Below are 20,929 nucleotides of genomic sequence, written 5' to 3' on the forward strand. Positions count from 1 at the left end.
CCATGGCAGTCTCAAAGCTCTTCCTTACCGCCATGCGCCGAGGGGCGGGAGAAGAATGGGCAACAGTCAGATGTCTGAACCCGGTGCCTATTTTAGAACCCTAAAAGCCGACAAGTTAAAGTCACGAAATATGAAGAGCAGGGATAGTGACTACCCAAGAATCCGCCCAACCCCTCACCCAATTTTTCCAGGACCGGCTACCAGGACACTATTCCAAAATGGAGCCAGAGGGAGACTCGTCCAAAGGACCGGGAGATATCACACGCATACACAGTCACCAAGGAAAAACCAATGTGAGTACATGCGACCAATTCATTTTCGTTTCGAGGTATCAAATCAACTCTGGGCTTACCGCCTTCATATTTTTCCCTCCCCACACCATCCATTTCATGGTATTAGTAAAACGTTGGAAATGCTAGACTCGCACAAGCTGAAAGGAGATGACCAAACGCTTCCGTCTTTCAGGTCTAAAAGCCCAGTGAAATTTCCTTCGTCTTGTATAATTTTTTGGACCATACCTTCAACGAAGGTCCTTTTTGTTTCATGTACAGCGGAAGGCTCATGTGGATATATTGAACTGACAAAAAAAAAGGAACAAACAAAACGATAAAGCTCTGGTCTGCTCAGCAGAAAAACTTGTACACCTTCTTCCACTTGGGCCACTCAGCCTGCTCAGCCCTCTCCTGGGCGATCAGCTCGGCGACGTCAAAGTCACGGCGACCGGTGTGGAGGTCCATGTTGTGCGAGCGGACAATGGGGGTGCGCTTCCAGATCTTGTAGAAGACGTAGAAGCCAACGACGATGGGGAAGGCGAGGTAGACGGAGAAGAAGTTCTCGATGAGCTCCCCGGTCGTCATGTCGGCATAGCCGATGGGCGCAAAACCAGTCCAGAACTGGGCGATCAGGACGAGGATGTTGAAGATGAAACCGATCCACGAGCCGACGACGCCGGGCTGGCTGCGGAAAGCAAGCTCGTCCAGGGAATGGCCCTGGACCTTCCAACCCTTGCGGAAGCGGATGTGGCAGAAGCAAATGGACATCCAGGTGAAGATGGACGACAGACCGGAAATGGCAAGCATCCAGGTGAAGGCCTTGTCCTCAGCCACAGGGTCGGCGGCGAGGAAAGCCAGCAAACCAAGGACGGATGAGAGGATGATTCCAACCATAGGACGGCCCTTCCGATCAATGTAACCGAAGATGCGAGGAGCTTGTCCCTGCTCGGCAAGGGCAGCAAGAGTACGGGAAGAACCATAGACGGACGAGTTACCGACCGACAGGACGGCAATCATGATGACGACGTTCATGACGGACGGCAGGACGGCGATACCGGCGTTGTTGATGGCAATGACGAAGGGCGAAGCAGCAGCATCGGCCGAGGAGCTACCGTTCAGGAGACGCTCGTCGTTGTAGGGGACAAGGAGACCAATTAGGGTCAGGGAGACGATGTAGAAGAGGGTGATGCGCCAGAAGACCTGCTTGACGGCAGTGGGCAGCGACTTGCGCGGGTTCGCCGTCTCGGCAGCGGCCAGACCGACCAGCTCAGTGCCGGCGAAAGCGAAGGCAGCTGTAACGAAGACGCTGCAGAGACCCTTGAAGCCGTTCCTGAAGGCACCGGGATCCTTCCAGTACTTGCCGCCAATGTAGCCGCCGTTGGGACCGCCGCCGACATTCAGGATGATGCCGAGGATGATGAAGCCAATGACGGCAATGACCTTGATGATGGAGAAGACGAACTCGGCCTCGCCGTAACCCTTGACGCCAAACAGGTTGATGCACACGATGACAAAGAGGAAGATGGCGACCCAGGCGGAGTTGTTGATTTTGCCCTCGTTCCAGAAGTTGACGGTGATGGAAGCGGCGACGATCTCGAGCGGCAGGACGATCAGCCATTGCAGGGCATAGTTCCAGCCCATGGCGAAACCCCAGGCGGGGTCGACAAAGCGGGTCGAGTAGGCGGAGAAGGAGCCGGCGACGGGGAACAGAACAGCCATCTCACCCAGAGCGTGGACGGTGCAGTACAGCATGATGCCGATCAGGCCGAAGGCGATCAGCAGCGAGGCGGGGCCACCGTTGGCCAGGGCCTTTCCGGAGCCGACGAACAGACCGGTACCTGGCGGAGCGCGTTAGCGGAGGCGAGCAGCAGGCGGCGAGATAAGGACATACCGATGGAACCGCCGATGGCAATCATCTGCAGGTGACGGCCCTTGAGCTTCCTGGCGAGAGGCGACTCGGCAGTGGCAGCAGCGGCATTCTCGAGGTCGTAGTTCTTGTCGTCGCCGCCGTGCGACGTCGGGGCGGTGGCGTGGGCGTTGGGGTCGCGGCGGAAGCTGTCGACGACGCGCGTGGCCCACGAGGTCTGGTGCTCGCTGACATCGCCGTAGTTGGGGGCGGGCGTCTCGGTGGAGTTGGAGTCGTAGACTCCCTTCTCGTCGGCGGCACCCATGGTTCGGCAGGCGACTGAAACGGCAGAGGGAGGATGGGCGGGCGCTGGGAGCTGGCCGGCGAGAGGGCGTGCAGCGGCAGACTTAAATGGTGTCGCTCGGGGTGAGATGCAGCTAGCGGCGCGGCGATGAAGCACCCCGGCTAAGGCCCGCAAACAACGATACGATAGCAGCGCCAAGATCCCACGCCCTCTCTTGCTCATCCCATTACATCGCGCTGCGTCTGCACCACCCCGAACAAGTTAGCCGCCCGCGGCGCGACCAATTGCCGCTGCAACCCTCAGGCTTCGACACGTTCTTATCTCGCGGCCAAGCAGGCTTCGCCGCTGGGCTCGCACACGCGAGAAGAAGACGAAGAAGCGGCCTCGCTCACCAACATGCTGTGACGGCGTGGCGACCTCTCACGGCCGTTAGTAGCACCCGGGGGCGCCGTTCGCAGCCATCAAACACAGACCTTCCTGATAACGCTAAGTGCGTAATTGGCCGACCGCGACTCGTGCTGATCGCCGGGCTCGCCGACTCGCGGCCATGCGCCATGTCTTTCCAGAAGCCTGCCGCATCTCACCCACCATCCCACTCTTCAGCCACTGGCTACCGACGAGCCGCGGCCAGCCGCTGCGACGTCGGCGGCGGCGGCGGCGGCGGCGGGCGAGCGCCGTAAGGCTGGTGGTGGCCGAGGGGTGGATCAGAGCATGGAACCGCGCACAGGGCCCCTGCTGTTGCCACCGATAAGAGAGCGCTGATGACGCGCCGCACGAAAACGCCTGATGGAAATGGCGCCCCGGTCGTCGATCAGCTGTTCTGCCTGTCTCAGAAAGCTAGAGTAGATGCGGTAGCTGCGCATCCGAGCGCAGAGCAATAGGCTGAGCGCGGGCAGCTCGAGATAGCACCGCCCTTCGCACGTCTGGGTTGGTGAGCGAATGAGCTGGTGCGCAAGACGCTCTGCGCCCTGATTGGCGGGATGCGTGATTAGGACGGAGTGTTGAATATTTCGAAGCTTGGGTACGAAAGGCGCTAGGCTCCAGCTCTGGCCGCTTATTGTTTGCCTATATCAGCCCAGGCAGGCTCGGCGGAGGTGCCAAGCTGCGTCGCGGCAAGGCACATTCCTCATGCGGAGCCGTCGTACGGCTACTCCCGAGTATTCTTCTCAGGCCAAGCAGCCTTCAGGAAATTTCTGAAAAAGCCGCACAGCCACTCCCGCGCGGTCCCGGATCCCGCGTGCTCTCACCACCGTGGTGGTGGTCGACACGCAGACCCACAATAGTCCCTTTCCCCGTCCGTGCGATTAGATCTACCGGCCAACTCTAATGCAGTAGTCATAGAAACTGCAAGCAGAAACCCGGGGTCCTGGCCAGATACCGGGCGCACTGCGGCCTTGGCCCGCTCCGCCGGCCGCTCCGCCGTAATAATCCGCCGTCCCTCTCCGGAGCCTTTGCCTATATAAGCCTTTCCAAACGTAACACTTTTCCCCGCTCCCAATGCCACCAACCCGGTTCCACGCACGAGCTTCTCCTGAACAGCACGCCAAAGGGATCTCAGTACGTAAAAGTGCGGAGAAGAATGCGGAGAGAATGCGGAGAGCGCCTGTCACCTGTGCGATCATCATAATCCCGCTTCTGAGCGGTCAATGGATCCTTCGGTGCACCACTGGATGCGAAGTGCTATTTTTTGTCGGCCTGTTAGCCCAAACGCCGCCCCATGTCGGGAATGCAACCGTTGCAGAACCGCATCCGCTCTTATCTCATCCCCACTAGTTACTCAGCGTAATAGCTACGCGTATTTACCACCGCCCGCGCGAACCGAGTCAAGTGGGTCCCAGTCATGCTTATCTTTCGCCCATATCTCCCTCGGCGAAACTCGTTGAGAGTACTCGGGTCGGTCCGCTCGACCTTGACTAATAAGCACGGAAAAATATCTGATGAGAACACGCAAGCTGACGTGCGACAACTTTTCGCTCTCCTATTGTCGGCCTTTTTTTTTTTTTTTTTTTGGAGGGGGGGTCCCTGGGGGCCAGCAACGTGGCCTTGGGACACCGGCGATACGCTAGTGGATTGCACCGCAATCAAAAGTTTCCCCGTTTCTCCCGCGTCCGAGCCTCCTGCTCTGTTCGTGTCGCGAGCGTATGTGCGTCGCATTACACTACTGCATGTCCGATCCTGCATGCCCAAGAGAAGGGAGTGCCTGGCTGTTTTCTCCCAAGCATCTGCTCCTGTCACTACTTTCGTACCTCTCTTCATCGTGAGAAGTGCCATTCTCATCTGCCATCTGCCATCCAGCAATCGCATTTATCAAATACGACCCAACCCGCGGCTAATGATGTCGAGCAGAGCGCCCTGATCAACCCCAGCACAGTGACGTCTTCTCCGACTCGATCAATGTCGACAAACGCTTGACGAGCAGATCTCTGCCTTCCGTGCCCATCCTCAGAACCGTCAGACGTCTTCACGACATGCTCATCCATCGCCTCCCTCCCACTGACTCAACCCAGGTTCCAACAGACTTTTTCCCAGGTTGTGCTCCATTCTTTCTTATCTTCTCAGAGTCGACACCGATCTTTGTCTAGCACGCGGCATGCCGAAACCCTGTATGTCCTATTTTGCTGTTAGGCGACGCATAAAGCCGTTCTACATCGGAAATGAGGGCAAGATAAATGTGTAGAGGAGCCCTTGTCTCAAACATTGGGTTATTCAGCACGCGGTCCTCGACCCATCTACCCAGAGAGTGTATCTCGTGGCTTACGCTGGTGAACGTATTTCGAAAACACTTGATAATGCACCTTCTCAAGCTCTTCTTCGATTCTGACAGCAAGAAGGACGCATATTAGTAAGTGAGATTAACAACATTTAGTCTTTTTTTCCTTCCAAGAAAAGAAAAAGAACAAAGGAATGCTAGGTGAAAGAGAGTGCTTCAAATGAAAGAAGCTACAACGCTCAAATGTATGTCTCCTTGCGGCACTGCAGCAATAGCTGGGCAACCAGCAGGGCCAGAGGCTAAAACAGTTGACTTGACTTGCTGTACTGCCCCCCATCACGTTTTCTGGTAGCGATCCTAGATACTATACTCTCGCCATCCGGAAAAAGTTGGAGTGACTTTCTGAGTCTTAATACCATCAATTCCTTACAAATTAATGTCACAGGAGTATCCAGAAGATTACCTCCCTGCGGAGACACCAGGAACGTTTATATTCTTTAGTAATGGATGTGTGAAGCAAATAATTGGGCGTAGACGTGACTTTGAAGCTGTACACGTACATTCTCAAATTGAATTCAATCACCTACATGAGCAAGGTATTATATCGTAGTGAGAGCTTTCAAGAGTGAGGTTCCTTGACATTCAACCGTGACATGAGGACAAGCGCTTCAATTTGCTAGACATACGAATTCTCCTCGGCAACCTATCCTTAACAGACTTCTATAGAAGATATCAAATGGCATGGCGTTGGACGCAAACGATCTCCACAGTAAATGTATGAATTCAAAACGCAGAGACGAGGGTGTTTGAATAGCGAAGCAAGTTGAAAGCTTCACAAAGCCTCAAAATATGAGCTATGCAACTGCATGCCGAGAAAACATCGGACGTCGTTTCATCAGAGATGCGTAGATAGACATGAGACCAAAGGCCCGCCATACGCCTAGCAAACAGCGCCTGAGCTATGCTTTCCCAGAAAGAACAAAATGGTCAGACAGCCCTGCCATAAAAAGACAACAACCAAGAGAGAGGGGAGGATTTTCTCGAAAGGAGCGAATAAGTAGAACCGACTGAAACAAATCCACAATCTGTCCAATATCCAGCTGCCACCATGCCAAACGTTTAACTAGAATAGAGAATGCTTATGCCGCCCAAGTATGTGGATGAACAACAACAGATTTCCCAACAATATCCGTCCATGATACCAAGTAATGCCAAATACCGAAAATGCCAACATGCTTCCTTACCCCGCCAAATCATGAAGTTATTCAATTGCCATCGACAGGTGTCGTAAGAATACTAGCGATGCTGTTGAGACCAGTTCGGGACAACGCTTATTTTCAACCCTGAAGGGCCAGCTTCCTCCCGATATTGCCGAAGCACACACAGCTGCAGAACAGCACGCTGGCGAACCACGTAGCCACCCCGACGGTGCTCTCGTAGTCGCCCTGTGACCCGCCTATTCCGCTCGCGCCACCAACTCTCGCAGCTCTTGCACCTACTCGAAGACTAGAGTTGGGGCCGCTTCCGCCGACAATAGGCGGGCTAGGAATGAAGGCGACTGAGTTGGAATGCTGGCCTAGGAGCAACATGATGGCCGTGCCGGTGATGCCGACAAGCATAGATAGCGTGAAGCCGGGTTTGCTGCGGTCGAGCAGGTACCACAGAGCCGGGTTTACAAGGGCCAGGGTGAGCGAGATCTGAGTCGTCGATTGCCACTGAAGTTTGCGCTATTTGCAATGTTAGCTCCTGAAGCCTTGGAGATTGAAGCATCATGGGAATCAGAATGCGTGATGCGGGGAAGTGCCCAAAGGGCTCGATGAATATAACAAGCGGTAAGAAAAGCGCACTCACAATCGCGAAAGCAATCCCCACAAACGCACCCACACTCCTCACCACATCATTCCACTCTTGACTCGCACCATCCCTCGACCTAGTACCCACCACGCTCGGCACCTGTCCTTTCAATCTTCTCTTCCCATCTTTACCCTTCGCGCCCGCAATGGCAGCCGCTTTCCGTCCCTCCCAGAAGAGATCAACCCACGGCAGCGCGCTGCCCAGCGCCACGCCTGCCAAACCCCAGAAAACAAGGTAGCCCCAGTGTCCACGGTCAATGCCCTCAACCCTGACGGGCGCAATGTGCCTATTATCGTGCAAATGGCTGATCATGACACCGTAAACGACGCCAAACCCAAACAGCGCCACCACTCTCGCAACCAACCCCAAAACCCTATTTCCGCCCTTCTCCGCAGCGCCCTCGACGAAAGACCCTCTCCGCGAACCCGTAGACGCGGCAGCCCCGGCACCCGAAGAAGACGCAACGACAGCACCCCTTCCCGCCCCTGATACGCTCCTCGTCTGGTAAGAGGGAGGCGCTGGGTTGGCCGCGTTTCGCGACCCCAGGCCGGCGAGGCGCAGCTGCTCCCACTCGCGCAGCTCGCTGCTACTGCCCCCGCCGCCGATGTACGCGGGCGTCTCGGCGCCGGTGCCCCAGGGCGTCGGGGGCTCGCTGCCATTGTCGCCACCGGCGCCGCCGCCGGCAGTGGGCTGGTAGATGCCGAACAACGTGCTCGCGGTGAGGTTCAGGATGCTGCGGCTGCGCTTGACGTCCGAGTCGTCGGCGGCGTCCAGGCCGGCGGGCGTCGACGAGCGAGTATTGAGGCGGGCATCGAGCTGCGCGGAGAGAGGGGGATACGAGGCATCGGCACGGCCGGCGTTGTGGGGGTTCGGCGAGGGCTGCGAGCTTGCGCTGGAGGAGCTGGTGGCGGGCGTGAGATTGAGTTCGAAGGGGCGTCGCGGCAGGGGCCGGAGAATCTGCGGCTGCGAGGAGTGGAAGTGCGGCTGTTGGTGTGGTGGTTGGTCGTGCGAGTAGTCGGATGACATGGTGTTGGGTAAGGGTTGGCGCGGGAACTGGCGCTTGCAAATGCGGAGCTAAAGAGCGCTGTTGCTGTTGCTGAGGGGAGTCCCAGTGCTGGCACAAGGAGCTGATCCTGCGGCTCTTTTGACAGAAAGCGGGGGATGTGCAGCGGTGGAGATCAGCTGGACGCGCGCCACCGGTGCTGCGTATTAGGTCGGTGTTGTCTGGTTCGCCTGAGCGCTGGTGTGACGCGGGTTGCGGACGGCGGCGGCGTGGAAAGGGCTCTGTCGGTGCCGCACGTGCGAGCTAGCGGTCAATTGAGGCTTTATGAAGCAGCGGAGGCTGGCATGATGACAGCCGGCGCGTTTGGAGCGGGGGTACGCTTGGGCGCGTATGCAGCTTATGCTCTCTTTTGTTGAGCGGTTCCTGGCTCGTTCATGTGAAAGCGGCGCCCCCGGAACGTCGGCTGCCCCAGGGTCTCGGCCCCTTACGTGCCAATCATCACCGCCGTGATTCGGCAACACCACTTGCATTTCCGTGTATTCGTGCCCTGCGCCGGGGCCTGCGACATGTCGGACCCTGTCTATCCAAGCCTCCCTGCCGCCCGCTTCTGGTCCCGCTGCTTCAAACACAGCAACTTTTGGTTCCCGCCCTCTACCCACGCCATGTGACTGACGATGCCGTATATAACATGATGTCGCAGCCTCAAGCTGCACGCAGATACCTGGAATCCGTAACACCTCTGTGCCTAGCTTACTTTTCGCCCATCAATCCATGCGCCCGACCTCATGCCTCGGTGTTGCTCCCCGCGCGAATCGGCGCCCGCTCATTCCGACGTGGGCGTGAGGGTCGTACCGCTGCAGCCCGAGTTAGTCCATGCATCGCGCCTCGCATCGGGTGTCGGGTACTTACGCAACAATGTTTGCCCAACCAATGAGACGCCAGTGCTTCTCTATTCTGCGGCTGAGCGCCACCTTCTCGCCGATCTCCGTGCACGCCGGGCTGGTCAGAGTAAGGCGCGCTGCATCGGCCTTAACGGCGACCACCTTAGCGCCCGTTGCCGTGCTGCCAATGTTGACCATGAGCACCTCGTTCTTCGCAAGCTTCGCGACCTTGGCCTGCTTGCCGTCTGCCGTCTTGACACCGAGCAGGCGGCGGAGAAGGAAGTAGTTGACCTCGAGCTCCGTGTAGATGGCGGGGAGGTGGCCACGGAGGCCGAGAACGAAACCGACCAGACGGTCGGCACGGCAGAGCGTGGGGTCGACGCGGGTGCCGACACCTAAAGAAAGTCAGTCGAGGCGAACGCGCGGTGTACTGTTGGATGAACCTACCAATGAGACCTCCGGGAACGGCGAACTTGAGGTCGTTGTGCTCGGCGAACAAAGACACCACCCGGGAGTAGATGGGCTTCGCTTGGATCTTGCCCTGCTCGTCCTTGGTGACGATACCTGGCCTGATCTCGACCTCGTCGCCGAGCTTGAGAACACCAGTGAGAATCGAACCACCGGCAACACCACCCTTCAGCTCCTCGATCTCGGCTCCGGGCTTGTTGACGTCGAAGGAACGGATGACGATCATGTGAGGCTTGGCCGTGAAGTCGCGCACAGGCACCGGGATCTTCGTCACTAGGTACTCGTTCACGGCGTCGATGTTGAACTTGAGCTGAGCCGAGATGGGGATAATGGGAGAACCATCAGCGACGGTACCGCGAATGAACTTCAGAATCGACTGGTAGTGCTGCTCGGCACCCTCTTCCCTCATCAAGTCGACCTTGTTCTGGAGAATGATGATGTGGTTGAGCTTCATGATTTCAATAGCGGCCAAATGCTCCGACGTCTGGGGCTGGGGGCAAGTTTCTGGTTGCTTGCGGTCAGTCTCGATCTTTAAATTGCGGGAGATGAAACAATACCGTTTCCTGCAATAAGCAGCAGCGCAGCGTCCATGACTGCGGCACCCGAAAGCATAGTGCTCATGAGAATATCGTGACCAGGGCAATCAACGAAGCTGGTTGCCAGTTAGCCTATCGTTCTGGGGAATCCCACGCGTACTCTACTCACGAGACGTGTCTGAGCAGCCTGTAGGTGCCACCGCATCCATCGCGCTCGCATGGCGGGTCAACCTCCTTCTCACTCTTGTAGCTCCTGTAGCAAGTAGGACGCGGGCACTCCTTGTTGTCGCACTTGTAGATCTTCGCGTTGGCGTAACCCAGCTTGATGGTAATGTTGCGCTCCAGCTCGTTCTTGAAACGGACAGTCTGCACGCCGGAGATGGCCTTGACGACGGTCGATTTTCCGTGGGCGACGTGACCGATGGTGCCAATGTTGATGGTGGCCTGGCGGGCGATGATGTAGTCGGTCAGCGGGTTCAGCGACGCAACATCGAGATCCTTCGGATCGGGCTGCGGTGGCAGCTCAGGACGCTGCACGACAGGAGCAGGCGTGGCAGAAGGCTTCTTCAGCGCCGACTTGCCGGGCTTCGCGTCCTTCTGGGGCTCCTGCGTCTCGACTTCCGAGTCGTGGAGAGTCTCGTCGTGCTGAACATCCGAATCCGACTCCATGATTACGACAGGCGGGTCTTGTGAAGAATGTGGGCCGGCGTGGGAGGGCGCTGCTGGCTTGGCCGGGGGGCGGGTTAATTGGAGTTGTGTCTGGAGTTTGCGAAAGAAGTTCACCCAGTCATAGGCTCCCCACCACGAAAAAGGCCCGAGCTTGGCAATGCCAAGCCCACAGCCGGCCGCCGCCACCTTCTACTCTTCACATAACTTCGCACAACATGACAAAATTTCATAAACGCCGTGCATGTATTTCCGGTGGCATTTTTCAACTGCCCGAATGCATTTGTGCCCACAAATGTCCCGTTGGACGCTCTAGCCACCCGCCCTCTTTTGCAGTCCTGAGGGAACTGATCTCGTAGCACCTTTTATATTCACTCATTCTTCTGTACAGCTGCCATCTGAAAAACGCACTTTTGGGACCACCGTCGTCTAAAAAAAAAAAAAAAAAGGATACAAGAACGCCCTGGCTCGACAAAAAGAGAGGAAATGCGCAACAAGCAGATGCTACAAGCCCAAACGATCAATTTGCATAGAAGGTAGTAATGTAAAGTGATGAGGGAGTCGGACTGACGATCATAACAAAGAAAATCGAGGTGGTGAAGGGGGTATACAACGACTAAGGGTGAGACAACTAAGCCGTGCTTTAACGCGTTCGAAGTGAATCCAAAGGAAACTCAGAAATCCAATTAACTCCAACCTTGCCTTTTCTCCAAAATGCCGGATCTGCTGCATGAATAACCGCCTACCTGGACCAGATTAGGGAGCTAGCTTGGGGGTCTCTGGCGGCGGCTCCTCAGATAGATTGAGATCTTGCGGCGATTCCTCCAAATACTCTCCGGGTGCCAAGACTGGCGAAAATGCCTCCACTTCTTCTATATCTTCTTCTTCCTCCTCCTCCAGGATGTCTTCGTTCTCTTCTTCGATGACGAGTTCGCCGCTCTTCCGTCCCTGAACACTACTGGTCCTACTGCCACCTTCACCGCGACCCCTCACGATTGGACTACCGCCTGTATTCAGACTGAGCGCGGGGCCTTTGAAGGGGCTTCGTTTTCTCTTTGCGAAGAGCACTCCAGGGCTTGGCGGCGGAAGCCCGCCAAACGCAGCGGCAGACTCGGCCGCCGTAGCTCGGACCAGACGGATGTTGGAAGGAAACGTAGTGCCAGTCGGAGTTGCTGGGAGTACCTTGACAGACTGATGGGGGCTACGGGCGGTTCGGCTCGAGACGGATGGCGAAGCTAGGGACGCTGAAGATGTGGATGATGCCTTAGAGTGGGTGTGAGCATGGTGAATGGTACGAATCGATGAAACAGAGGAAGATGTGGACTTGCGGCCTCGAAGGCCGGCAGAACTGCGTCGGTAGGATGACCGGGGCGTCATCGGCGCTGGGGAGAGAGATGCCCTCTTGTTCGACCCACTGCTTGCTCTGGTGGAAACTCGTGGGCGCTGCGGCGTTCCTACGTAGCTTGCGCGGTTCTGCGATTCCGGTCGGACCTGGGACAACGGTCTGGCGGTGTTTGTAGTCGCTGTAGTAGAAGGCCTCCGAGTGTCGTCTGGCTTGGTGAGCTTGCCTTGATTCCCTTTCGGAGATTTGCTGTTTTTCGAACCTGGTGATCTGGATCTTGCGCGTTTCGCCGACTCCTTGAACCAATGCTTGAGCGATGCCAACTGCGCGAGGAATGGTTGTTGGTATTTCCGTCTCCGCTTCGAGGGCACGAAGCCGTTTGGCCCGAGTAGTTCTGGATTTGTCGTGACGACGTGGAGCATACTACTGCTCCTTCGTGAACGTGTATATTCCTTTGGTGGGAGCGACGGGCGGCCTCTGGAGGAACTGACGCGCCGATCTTTTTCTACCGGAGGGGGAGGCTTGTCGTTGTTAGGCGACCTAGATGCCTCGGGCACTAGGGGCAAGTCCGGGCTGGCGGCTACTTTCAGTTAATCTCCCATTGTTCGAATAAATGCAAACTACATGGACTTACACGTCGCGATGGACGTCCGCTCCCTGTTCCGGCCCCTGCTCTTTGGCGGCTCTCCAAGAGTCGGGATCGGAGCGCCCTCTTCATCGATCTCCCTGATTGTCGGAGCAAGACGATCAAGCCTGCTACTGGCCCTGCTAGCAGCACTCAATCTGCGCAAACTCTTTGCCTCAGCTTCTCGTTCTTTCCTCTTGCGCTCCCGCCTCTTGGCTTTCCGTTCCTCCTTCTCCAGCAACAAAGCCCACCATCCTGCCAAGGCGTCACAGCGCTGGGCCAGCACGTTCTCGATGACCTTGTCGATATCCACTCCAGCACTACGCATACGCTGGAGAGTCTCCTTTTCAATTTCGGTGGTGAAAGGAGGCGGCTGCTGCAGCTTCAGGATCACCTGCTGCTGAGGCGCGTGCTCTGCAAGCCATGGGTGCTGAAGAATCTCTGGCAGCGAAGGCCGCAGAAGCGGGCGCTTTGAGAGAAGCTTTATGATCAGGTCCTTTGCTTGTTCAGGCATATGGTCCGGATATTTTGGCTCCTCCTTCAATATCCTCCTCTTCGTCTCATTCTCATCATCCTCATCGAATGGCAGTTCTCCGCAAAGCAAAGCGTAGACGATAACCCCAAGACTCCACACATCCACCTTTTCGCCTGCATACTTTTCGCCCTTGAGCATTTCCGGAGCGCTGTAGCAGACAGTTCCGCACCATGTTTGGAGGTAGTTTGATTTGCCCTCGTATTCGCGAGTAAAGCCGAAATCCACCAGCTTGACGTTTCCGTGCTTGTCCAGAAGAACGTTTTCCAGTTTGAGGTCGCGATGCACACAGGACTTCAGATGGATGTAGGAAACGGCACCGACAAGTTGCGTGAAAATTTTTTGAACCTTGGCGGGCTCCATGGGGCCGGTTCTGAGAAGGTGGTTATAGAGCTCATCCCCTAGATTGCGCTCGGTCAGCTCAGCCGCGCGGATCACAGCGGGAAGCGCTTGCCTGGACAGTACTCCAACACAAGCCACACCAGCGTCTCGGTCACGATGACCTCGTAAAGGCGAGCGATGTGCGGATGGAGAAATTGCCGGTGGTGGTGGATCTCGCGAGCTAGGTTGGAGTCATTTTTGTTGGCAGACTTGAGCACAACCTTCCATCGTCCTTTAGCGCAGCTTTACTCCGTCTCAAACGTTGTCACCGACCTTGGATCCGTTCGTAAGTTTGTGAGAGGCCAGGTAGACCTTGCCGAAGGAGCCTTTGCCTATGAGGCGGCCGAGCTGGTAGTTCCCGACGGTGCGGAGGTCCGAGGACGAGAACTCGCTGGACGGGCGGGTCAGCACCAGCAGCGCGCAGAGAAGGGGCGATCGGTGGGCAGCTTACTCCAGGAGCTCATTGTAGGAGTTCGTGAGCTGTTTGGCACAAGTCAGCGTTCGAAGCGGCGGAGCTGGGCGGCACTGAGCGCGCGGACGGAGCGGCTGGAGCGCACCTTGGTCCTTTGGGCTTGCAGCTCGGCCTGGTTCCGGACATTGATGGGGGGCATAAGTCGCGATGCTGCTCGGTGGCGTGGACCCTGGCGGGCAGCGGCATGCAGGCCGTAGGAATAATTTGGCGGGCCCTTAGGATGCGCGTTGCGGGGAGGGCGGGCGACGCGAAGGTTGGAGGAGTGTCAGAGGTGCGACGGAACGAATGACGGCACGCTTTGCTAGAACGCGGCGGCGCAAACACAAGCGGCGGCAGATGGGGTGGGCTAAGGGCGGCGGGCGCAGCAAGACGGTAGTGGCATGCTGGCACCAGATCCCAGATTCAGATGTCCATCTCCTGAGCTGCGGCCATGGCCTCTCCGAGTCGTAATCCCAAGACCCGCTGCGCTTCGTCATTGGGCCGCTCGGCACCAACCCTGTTGCGCATCCGCGCTCCATACGCTGTCGGGCATCGCGCTCACCGCGCAGCCGGGTCGCCTCGAGGTTCACCTGCCATGCCCGCCTCCGTTGCGACACTGTTTTCCTTGCATTACCCTGCCATTATAGTCGCAGAAATAGCTCGGCTGCCACGCCGTTGACTGCCCATCACTGCCGAATGCGGGCCGTCACGCTGCCGAGCACGCCCGCCAGCAGATCCCACTCTGCCGACTGCCAGTGCGGCGCGCCTTCTGCCCGTGACCATCTCAATTACCACCATCCCGTCCCCGTGCCCTGCAGAAGTAGGTGGGCAGTCTTCTGGATGTACGCGTACAAGGCTACGACCCACATCGGCGCCTGGACGTTTGCTTCAACTATCCACGTAGAAAGAGTACAGCGTCCTTTTGCGGGGCACAGGGCTCAATCTTCTGAAACCTACCGTGCGCTCGCAAAAGCAGGTTAATTGATGGTACAATTCAAAAGTAACACAGAGCGTCTCCGCCGCTCCTCTACGTAATGGTCAACACAAAGGAAATTTCGCTCGTTTGTCTCTGATGCTGTACATTCGGGCCCTGCGCGCCTTCTGCGGGAGATTCAACCTCTTCACCTCATTCGCAGCCTCTTCCTTCCTCCTACACTCAGTGTTTCTTGCCCGAGACCGGGGGGTTGTAGACGAGCTGCCTAGTCTTGATCGTCGACCACTTGTACCTGTAACACACACACTGTCAGCATCTGGCGGCCTTTTGCGTATCTGGGACTGCCGGGCTTCGGCGTACCTCTTCACCCAAACGCTGAGCGCGAACAAAACGCTGCCGACAGCCAGGACCTTCCAGCCCATCTTCTTGCGCTCGTCCATCTCAGGCTCAGCAGACCAGTTGAGGAACTCGACGACGTCCTTGGCCATCTGGGAGGTGGTAGCAGGAGTGCCATCCTCGTACTCAACGAGGCCATCGTAGAGGACACGGGCCATGGCAATACCGGTACCGGGGAAGTAGGGGTTGAAGTTGAGACCCGACTGGACGACAGCGCCCGCCGGGGGCTCCTCGGGGTAACCGGTCAGCAAGCTGAAGATGTAGTCGCAGCCGCCGTGGCGGGCCTTGACCATCAAGCTGAGATCCGGGGGCAGAGCACCGTTGTTGGAAGCGCGAGCAGCCTCGTCGTTCTTGTAGGGGCTGGGCAGGTAGTCGGACAGCTTTCCGGGACGCTTCTCGATCTCGCCCTCATCGTTGGGCTCGGTGTCGTACTCGTTCTCCTCGGCAAGGGCCTTGGCCTCGTCGACGGTCAGAACGGTGCCGACGAGAGCACGGTAGGGCACACGCGAGAGAGAGTGGCAGGAGGCGCAGACTTCGCGGTAAACCTGGAAACCGCGGCGGAGACTACCTTATCATCAGTGGCTGTGACGGGCTGCGATGCGCCGCGTGTGACTTACGCCTGGTGGTCGAAGGTCTTGTGCCACTTGGAGTGCTCCCACGGGTACTGAGTAGGGTGCAGACTGGTCCCATGTTAGTGTTGATTCCTCCGGCGTGTCGGATGATGGCAGCGGCAGCATCCTGGCACAACAAGGCCAACGCCTCCATCAATCCTTCGGTATGTGCGACTCACCCCTCCTCCGCCGGAGTCATAGCGTGGACATTGCGGCCGTAGAGATGATAGTACCAGCCAATGGATCCGATGGCGACGGCGGTGGCAGCGGAGCCGGCGAGGGTGGACTTCCAAGAGGCGGCCTCCTCGGCAGGGCCGCTGGAGCTGGAGGCAGAGCGCTGCACGATACAGGGTCAGCTACGACGTTCGCGTCGGGGCATTGATGATCGACGGCCGTGATGGCGCCCGCGGCGACGGTGGATGGGACGAGTTGGACGTACCGTGCCTATCCTGCTGGCGGAGCTGCGCGCAGCGGTGCCGACGGTGCGCGCCGAACGGAGGCTTGATCTAGCCAACATGTTGATGTGGAGCTGGCCGTCACCCGGCGACGATAGCGATTGTGGAGGGGAGAGGCAATGGAGCGGGCTGCAGGCGGGTTACGGGGAGTTGGAGTCGGTCGTTGCGGTAAGAACAAATCTCGTAGCTTCCCGCTTCGGCTGAGCCAATCACGAGCCTTTGGGGTAAGCACAAACCGCTCGTCCGCGGTCCATGATGCCAACAACATCACACTCCATCCCCACAGCCCGACATCGCGAGCGCACCACCCTGGTCGTGCTCGGATATGCCCAATGGTGATCGCAGAACTTCAGAGACTCGGCTGCTTGCCCGCACACCTTGTCGGACCAAGTCCACGCGTTGCCCGCCTCAGGCTGTGCTAATTTGAGCCTCATCAAGGCCAAAGCGGACCCCGGTCATCCTGAAGCAACTATGCACCTAACCGATCAACAAGCCTATCGTCTAGCGAAGAGATGTTTTCCAGGTTTTCAACATCTCGCATCGTTTTTCTCACCGCTGTATAACCAACCTGGAGGCGCGGCAGCCTTGTTTACCCCTGCTTCGGCGTGGTTCCGGTCTGCTCCGATCTTCGGATCACCTACTTCCACTTCTCCTACCCTTTAGGACATTTTACCAATTCCTGCAAAATATAGGGTTGTTATACTTCTCCTTTCCTCACTTTCTTGGAAACATTTCTCATGGACTGGCGTGTTTCCCTTTCCTTTTTTTTTGGTCTTGCGCGCGTTGTGTGCCTACTTTTGCAAAGTCTCCCAATAACATATTCTTCTTTTCCTTCTAGGCTCCTCTAGCCTATCTCGTTTTCTCATCATTCAAGGCTAAGGGTTGCCTATTAATAGACAAACGAATTATCAGCCACCGCCATCAGAGAACAAAGCAACGATGTGCCTCAGAACAATGTTTGAGGAGCAGTCGACAATGGATTCCGACTTCTTTATGCTCGGCCACTTCTTTCCGTAGCCGCACAACGCCTTTGTCCAGGTTTGCTGGCTAAGAAACAATGCCTCTTCTATTTAACATGTTGAGCTCCCCGACATGTTGGAAAACATATACTAACAGCTAGAACAAAGTAGCTAATCCTCCTATACCGAACCTGCTAACTTCTGAGAAGTTGACGCGAGCAAATTTTGTTGAGTTCGAAAGTACAGAAAGCACCACAGAATAGCACTAGCGCAGATCCATCCTCGTCTCATACCCCATACCTGGTGTCATGATTTCCAACGCTTTAATTGTCGCCATTCTTGCTAGAATGGCCCTAGTAGAGGCTGCTCCGGCGAAGGCCAGTACCGTCTCATTTCCTGAGGTCATCACCATCCATCCCCCTAGGACGACGAAGATGACGAGAACAATGACCTGGCCCGATGGATTCCTGAACCTCCCGGGACAGACTTCTACAATTACGGAGACAATATCTCTTCTCCCTGTCCACGCCCGCGATACCGGCGGTGTGAGTCCTGCGCAGACCGAGACCGCTACTATTTCTTTGGAGGAACGTCTGAGCCCCCTTCCGGTCCCTACCGAAGACGACGGATCGAGTCGTATCTTTATTCCAATCGAGGCTGCACTTAGCGTCGATGCCAGCTCGTCGGCCACCCAGAACTCGGAAGCGATCGCTTTTCCTACTGAACACTTCATGGAAGCTCGTGCGCCTCAGCCCGAGAAGACCGTATTCATCACGATCACAAAGGGGTCGGTTATGCCTACCAACAAGGCCAAGCCGACTCAATCCACCTGGTCGAGAGGAAAGCATTGCCCTTACCCGTATCCCGGTGAAAAGTGCCGCCCGCCAAAATCAGAGAATAAGACTACTATCACTACTAATTCTTCGTCGTCGATGCCACGCAAGACCTCCTCCTCCACGAAGCCTTGTCCATATCCAGGGCAGAAGTGCTGAGATAGACAGAGGACGGCCTAGAGTGGCCGGTTAGAACATAGTGTCTTTCTCGCCTCTTGTCCTTTTGTTTTGATCTTCTTCTATTTATGCGTCGAAAATTTGATTCTGATTTGGCCTTTTGGGGGGACATGATATGAATGACATCGACTGATGTTGTCGAGACTCTGGAGATGAAACTGTGAAACCAAAACTGAGCAATCACACCCGCTAGGCTCCATTTGACTTCAGAGGGAAATGGTCCGGTGCTGAGCGTGAAGACAATGTACGAAGTCAGCAAGAGTGCAAACGCCGCCCAAGTGGCCATGATCGTACTGTCTGATAACGGGATCTATGTGGCACGCTAATGCCGTGATTTAGGGTTGCCGTTTTGGGTGGCAATGGTGTGCTTAGCGAGGCCGGAGAACGTCGACAAGGCGTGACATCACTGGCTGGCCGTTGTGGGCAATGTCAGCCTGGTGCGGCGAACTATCCTCCAAGATGTTTGGTGGAGTACACTATTAGGCAAACGTCCCGGAGGCGCGTACCTGACCAAGCGCACAGCCAGCTCTGTTGTGGGCGCGCCACGTCTAGGTTCCATAAGCTTCGGTCCGCAGCTCCTTCGCCGCCGTAACGCACCTACCTACCCAGCGATGGCACAACAGCTTGCCGGCATCACCGCGACGCGCTTTGAGAAGGACATTGTGATCATTCTTGCGTACTCATTCTTCATTCGCGAATCCGTCCGCCACCTTCGCGAGACCCGCCGCCGACACTCGATCGACTGCTCGTATTCCCGTCTGCTTGACCTGCTGCACTACTCCATCATCGGCGTCTCGTCCCTCTGCGTGCTCCGCGCAGCATGGCGTCTCACGTTGTCGTAGTGGACACGGCCGCTCGCACCGCGCGCATCAAGACCACGCCCGCCAAGCACCTCACTGAAGTCCTCAGCGAGGCCTGCGCCAAGTTCAACCTCAACCCCGACAACTTCACCTTGAAGTAGGCTTGCCCCGCAAGCTACCCCTCCATGTCGCAAGTAGCTCTACTAACGCCGAGGGTAGATATAACAACAAACCCGTCGACCTCTCTCGTACCATAAGACTCGCGAACCTCCCTCCTGGTGCTAAGCTCGACCTTGTGCAAGGCTCCCGATCCCCCTCTGTCGTCAACATCGCCCTCCAGCTCGAACAGCAGCGCCTCACCCACAAATTCCCTAGCGACACGTCGTTATGGCAGGTCCTGCGTGTATTCGAGACAGTATCAGAAAAGAACTTGAACCTCACGCAGCGGGGCGTGGCAGTCACCAGTTCTGGCGGTTCTGGTTCCGGCCGACTGAACTACGAGATGCCGATCTTCAACATCATGGGGAAGGAAGTGGGCACCTTCACAGACCTACAGAAGACGCTGGCACAGCATGGGCTGACGGGCGGCAGCCAACTGCTCCGCTGCTCGTTCAGAGACAGCGGCAAGTCGCTGGAGGACGCTATGACTGAGATATCGGGGTATTTCAAGAGCGCGGAGACACCCGAGGCCACCAAGGAAACACAGGGAGCGCATACCAACAACGCAGGTACATCTGCAGCGGCACCAGAGACTCCCACGCCAGCAGCACCCGACAATGCTGCCTTTGAGCCCAATCCACCAGAGCCCTCTGCATCAGCTATGGAGGATGTCATTCCGACCTCACAAGAAGATACAACGCCTGCCCCAGCACCCGCAGCAGAAGCAGCGCCCGCATCTGAGCCCGATGCTCCCCCGTCAGACACAGTTACCGGGCCTGATCAACGACCTATGATCATCTACACCCCTTCAACCTCGACCACTCCAGCCGCAGTCCGCAATACCGCCTTTAATGAAGAAGACTACGTCCCAACCATTGACCACGCCAAATCGCACCAAGCGCTTCTCCAGAATGCGGGCAAGAACAAGCGCCTCGCCTCGGACGCCGAGCTTGCAGCGGCTGAGCAGGCCAAAGCTGAAAAGCTCGCTGCCATTGAGGGAGTGACGATTCGCGTCCGCCTGCCGGACACATCGCACGTCGAGGCGCGCTTCGGTAAGCAGGAGACGACCGCCGCGCTGTACGCCTGCGTGCGCGGTGTGCTCGCGTACCCGGACCAGCCCTTCGCCCTCAAGTACCCCGGCGCTCGCGGCCTGCTCGTCACCCTCAGCGAAGACAAAGCCAAACGCTTGGTCGCGGACCTCGGCTTCCAGGGCCGGCAGTTGATGAACCTGGTGTGGGAAGATGGTGCGAGCGGCGCTGCGCGGACATCACGCAGCTTGAAGCAGGAATGGTATGCGAAGGGACACGAAATGACGGTCAAGGAACCGCCTGCCGCCTCCGTCTCGGACGAGAAGGCAACGAAGACAAACGCCGGATCGGAGAATGCGCCACCGGCCAAAAAGCAGGCAAGCTCTGGAGACAAGGAGTCGAAATTGAAGGCTATGCTGAACAAGGGCTTGTTCAAGGGCCGAAAGTAAATAGCCGTCACTTCTCTTCAAGGCGCAGCGAGTGTGCATTGCGTGGGGTTTCATTGGGTATCCGAGCAAAGTAGTAGCTTTGTGGGCAATACAGGCGGATTGATAGATAGCTGTTATAGCAGCGTATCGTATGGATAGACACTCACTGAAACTTCTTGGATGAATTGGCGACTCATTGGAACATTTAATGGGAATCAGTCACGGATAAACAGCTCTGAACTCAAAATGGGAGGCAGATGCCGCTTTTTATCGGATTT

The 20,929-nt window shown here is 56.8% G+C and overlaps 7 protein-coding genes across 7 annotated transcripts; 1 reads left to right on the forward strand and 6 right to left on the reverse strand.

Annotated features, from left to right (window-relative positions):
• Positions 1-623: 623 nt before the first annotated feature.
• LTHEOB_10582 (Amino acid permease) lies at positions 624-2,443 on the reverse strand (the record flags this gene model as incomplete). Its single annotated transcript, XM_035507243.1, has 2 exons — positions 624-2,110; positions 2,164-2,443. 2 exons carry the CDS (start codon positions 2,441-2,443, stop codon positions 624-626), a joined length of 1,767 nt encoding a protein of 588 aa, XP_035367192.1.
• Positions 2,444-6,469: 4,026 nt separating this feature from the next.
• On the reverse strand, positions 6,470-8,012 carry LTHEOB_10583 (INSIG domain-containing protein; the record flags this gene model as incomplete). Its single annotated transcript, XM_035507244.1, has 3 exons — positions 6,470-6,577; positions 6,632-6,859; positions 6,984-8,012. The coding sequence occupies 3 exons, from the start codon at positions 8,010-8,012 to the stop codon at positions 6,470-6,472; spliced, it is 1,365 nt and encodes a 454-aa protein (XP_035367193.1).
• Positions 8,013-8,812: 800 nt separating this feature from the next.
• Positions 8,813-10,543, reverse strand: LTHEOB_10584 (Eukaryotic translation initiation factor 2; the record flags this gene model as incomplete). Its single annotated transcript, XM_035507245.1, has 5 exons — positions 8,813-8,843; positions 8,899-9,265; positions 9,318-9,842; positions 9,896-9,990; positions 10,044-10,543. The coding sequence occupies 5 exons, from the start codon at positions 10,541-10,543 to the stop codon at positions 8,813-8,815; spliced, it is 1,518 nt and encodes a 505-aa protein (XP_035367194.1).
• A 753-nt stretch (positions 10,544-11,296) lies between these two features.
• LTHEOB_10585 (Serine threonine protein kinase) lies at positions 11,297-13,402 on the reverse strand (the record flags this gene model as incomplete). Its single annotated transcript, XM_035507246.1, has 4 exons — positions 11,297-11,803; positions 11,865-12,090; positions 12,145-12,205; positions 12,517-13,402. 4 exons carry the CDS (start codon positions 13,400-13,402, stop codon positions 11,297-11,299), a joined length of 1,680 nt encoding a protein of 559 aa, XP_035367195.1.
• A 71-nt stretch (positions 13,403-13,473) lies between these two features.
• LTHEOB_10586 (Serine threonine protein kinase) lies at positions 13,474-14,031 on the reverse strand (the record flags this gene model as incomplete). Its single annotated transcript, XM_035507247.1, has 4 exons — positions 13,474-13,641; positions 13,694-13,811; positions 13,872-13,900; positions 13,978-14,031. The coding sequence occupies 4 exons, from the start codon at positions 14,029-14,031 to the stop codon at positions 13,474-13,476; spliced, it is 369 nt and encodes a 122-aa protein (XP_035367196.1).
• A 996-nt stretch (positions 14,032-15,027) lies between these two features.
• LTHEOB_10587 (Cytochrome c1 protein) lies at positions 15,028-16,329 on the reverse strand (the record flags this gene model as incomplete). Its single annotated transcript, XM_035507248.1, has 5 exons — positions 15,028-15,097; positions 15,166-15,765; positions 15,819-15,881; positions 15,992-16,149; positions 16,252-16,329. The coding sequence occupies 5 exons, from the start codon at positions 16,327-16,329 to the stop codon at positions 15,028-15,030; spliced, it is 969 nt and encodes a 322-aa protein (XP_035367197.1).
• A 2,727-nt stretch (positions 16,330-19,056) lies between these two features.
• LTHEOB_10588 (UBX domain-containing protein) lies at positions 19,057-20,672 on the forward strand (the record flags this gene model as incomplete). The annotated part of the gene is made up of 2 exons (XM_035507249.1): positions 19,057-19,193; positions 19,256-20,672. 2 exons carry the CDS (start codon positions 19,057-19,059, stop codon positions 20,670-20,672), a joined length of 1,554 nt encoding a protein of 517 aa, XP_035367198.1.
• Between the last annotated feature and the right edge of the window lie 257 nt (positions 20,673-20,929).

Source organism: Lasiodiplodia theobromae (assembly GCF_012971845.1).
Source record: "Lasiodiplodia theobromae strain AM2As chromosome Unknown scaffold_40, whole genome shotgun sequence".
Lineage (NCBI taxonomy): Eukaryota > Fungi > Ascomycota > Dothideomycetes > Botryosphaeriales > Botryosphaeriaceae > Lasiodiplodia > Lasiodiplodia theobromae.